This window comes from Oxyura jamaicensis (genome assembly GCF_011077185.1).
Source record: "Oxyura jamaicensis isolate SHBP4307 breed ruddy duck chromosome 11 unlocalized genomic scaffold, BPBGC_Ojam_1.0 oxy11_random_OJ72369, whole genome shotgun sequence".
Lineage (NCBI taxonomy): Eukaryota > Metazoa > Chordata > Aves > Anseriformes > Anatidae > Oxyura > Oxyura jamaicensis.
Genome location: NW_023304251.1, coordinates 1 through 2,999, shown reverse-complemented (window position 1 = coordinate 2,999; position 2,999 = coordinate 1). Strand labels below are relative to the sequence as shown.

At 71.6% G+C, this 2,999-nt stretch overlaps 1 protein-coding gene across 1 annotated transcript; it reads right to left on the bottom strand.

The window, feature by feature from the left end:
- Positions 1-139: 139 nt before the first annotated feature.
- On the bottom strand, positions 140-2,653 carry SLC22A31 (solute carrier family 22 member 31; the record flags this gene model as incomplete). Its single annotated transcript, XM_035312276.1, has 8 exons — positions 140-753; positions 843-954; positions 1,039-1,253; positions 1,338-1,446; positions 1,549-1,682; positions 1,943-2,111; positions 2,241-2,395; positions 2,466-2,653. Coding segments are annotated over 8 exons (1,443 nt in total), but the record flags the coding sequence as incomplete, so codon positions are not given.
- Positions 2,654-2,999: the final 346 nt, after the last annotated feature.

Here is a 2,999-nt window from a genome sequence, read left to right as displayed (position 1 = left end):
GAGGGACCCCGCACCCAGCAGAGCCTTGGTGGTGCGAGCAGTGTGCCAGTGGGGAGGGGGGGCCGCAGAGCCCCCCGGTCCCTTCCCAATAAAGATCCCACCCAAGGGGGCCAGAGGGACCCCGGCCGTGCCAGCCGTGTAGAAACAAGGCACTTTTATTGGCAGCTGCAATCCCCCCCCCAGGGCATCACCCCCACCCCAGGACTCCCAGCACAGCTCCTCCTGGGGCAGGATCCGGCCCCGACGGGGGTGGGCACGCAGCCCCCAGCCCAGCCACCGCTCACGTCCTGGGGCTTCGCGCCCAGGGCCACGGGGGGCCTGGTGCACCGGGGGGGGTCCCAGCATCTTGCTTGCCCCCCCCAGCCCTTCCAGCAGCAGGGAGGGGGGCACGGCTACGTCTCCGGGGGGGTGGCCGCGGGGCTGTGTCGGGGGCCCAGCGCCCGCTTGGTGGAGGAGACGAGGCGGGAGTAGTCGTGGGGGATGCCGCGGGGGGCGAGCAGGGGCAGGTGGTCCTCGCGGGGGGGGCGGCGGAACAGGGGGGGCCGGCGCTGGCTCTCGCCGTCCTGCAGGGACTGGGGCAGGCCGCGGCCCTGGCTCTCGGGCAGCAGCATGATGCTGAGCACCGAGAGGATGGCGAAGGAGGCGAACACCAGGTGGTGCAGGAAGAAGCCGCGGCTGTTGGGGATGGCCGTGATGGGGGCGGCCGCCTTGCCCACGAAGCTGGCCCCCACGATCAGCCCCAGCCCGGCGCCCCTGCGGGGGGGGGGGAAAAAGTGCCCAAAAAAGGGGGGGGCAGGGGGGTCCCTGCCCGCGTCCCGGGGAGGGGGCGGCTCCCCCCTCACCTGACCACGGTGGGGAGCACCTCGCTGGCGAAGAAGATGCTGAGCATGGTGACAGCGTGCGAGGCGGTGATGCCCACCACCGACAGGGTCAGCACGATGAGGTCCAGCAGGTCTGCAGAGGGGGCGGGGGGAGCAGACATCAGGGGGCTCATCCTGCACCCCCCCAGCACCCGGTGCCGCCGTTTCCCCGCCTTACACTGGGTGAGGGCCAGCAGCAGCAGGGAGGAGATGCCGGTGAGGACGGTGCAGAGCAGGAGGACGGCGCGGCGGCCGAAGCGCTCGGCGGTGAGGCAGAGGAAGAGGCAGGCCACCGCCTCGGCGCCCACCAGCGCCAAGTAGGAGGAGAAGAACCGGGGCAGGTGCGGGGCCAGGTTGCGGGTGAAGCAGTGCCGGATGCCGGAGCCGATGAAGCTGCGGGACAGGGGGCTCAGCGGGATGGAGGGGGGCCAGATGGGGCCGCTGCCACCCCCCAGCACCATCCCCTCGCCTGCTCACGCGGTGAAGCCGAGGATGACGCTGTTCTTCCAGATCACCCTGGTGCTGAAGATCTCGCAGACGGCGTGGTAGCGGGGCTGGGGGGAGCCCTCAGCCAACGTCTCCAGCTCTGCACGCACGTCGGGGCCGGGTTAGAGCCGGCACAGACCCACAGAGCCCCAGCACGGCCCGTTTGGGAAGGGGGGGTCCTGCCGGACACCCCCCCACGCACCCGCCATGAGGCTCCCCTGGTCGTCGGCACCGCGGCCGCTGCTCTCGGCCAGTGCCTGCAGCGTCTTCCTGGCCCTCTCGAGCTGCTGCGTGGCCAGCAGCCAGCGTGGGGACTCCAGCAGCAGCGCCGGGCACCTGGGGCAAGCGGCGGTGTCACGGGGTGTCCTTGGGGACTGCCCACCCCCCCCCAGCACCACCTTCCCCTGCCTGGCTCAGAGCCGCGCTGTGCCTGGAAACCCTCGGCTTCAAACCTGAGCAAACATTTACCCGGGGAGCCTGGAGAGCCCCGGTGGCTTTGATGCCCCGCAGCCCCGGGCAGGGTGTGCCAGGACGGGGCGCTGCCCGGGGTGGTTGGCCCCCTGCACACACCAGCCCCGAAACGGGGGGGTCTTTACCACCAGCAGGCAGCCAGCAGAGCCAGGATCATGGTGACAGCACCCTGCAGGACCCGCCAGTCCCGGCACAGCACTGCCAGCCCCGGCAGCAGCAGCTCCCCGGCGATCCAGAAGAAGCCGGCCACCATCGTCACCTCCAGCCGGTGCGGGGGGTCGCACTGCTCCAGCCCTGGGGAGCGACAAGGGGTGCAGAATGAGTGCCACGGCCACTGGGCACCCCACAGCATCCTGCATCCCAAACCCCGCAGCATCCCAAAGCCCGTGCCCCCCCGACCCCAGACCCCGCCAGCACACTCACGTGCCACGTAGAGGGAGAGGAAGGCGCCCGCCAGCGCGGCCCCGAAGAGCATCCGCGCGACCAGGACCATGACGAAGTTGATGGCCAGCGCCACGCCGAGCCCCAGGGGCACGGCCAGCCCCAGGGACACCACAAAGGTGGGCCGGCGGCCGAACCTGTGGGGCTGGGCGTGAGCTGGGCCGGGCGCCCCATGGGGGGAGCACCCCAGGGACCCCCCCCCTTTACCTGTCACAGGCCAGGCCAGCGGCGACGCTGCCCAGCGTCCAGCCCAGCAAGTGCGTGGTCTGCTCCAGGGGCACCTTCCAGCGCGAGGCGCACACCAGGTCCCACTGTGGGCCATGGGGACGCGTCTGCACGGGGATCCCGGCAGAGCCCCCCCTGCCCGCAGGGCTGGGACATACGGCACGGGGGGGTCACGAGCCCCACGTGTTGTCAGGGGGCTTCTGGGCAGCCCCAAGGCAGAGGAGTGGGGCCCAGGGGGGTGCTGGTGACCCCCAGAGCCCTGTTCCTGTTGTGTCCCCCCCCACTGCAGAGTTCCCCACCCCAAGGTCCCCCCTGTCCCGGGGTCTCCCAGCTGTCCCCAGCATCCCCCAAGCAAAATTCCTCTCCCCCAGGCCCCCCAGAACAGCCAGGGCTTTCCCACGCTGGGGCCCCCAGCTTATTCCCCAGGGACCCCCCACCCCCTTCACACCCTCCCCAGCCATCCCCACAGCCCCCCCCAGGCCTCCCCAACCCACAGCCACCCCTTGACCCCTCCTG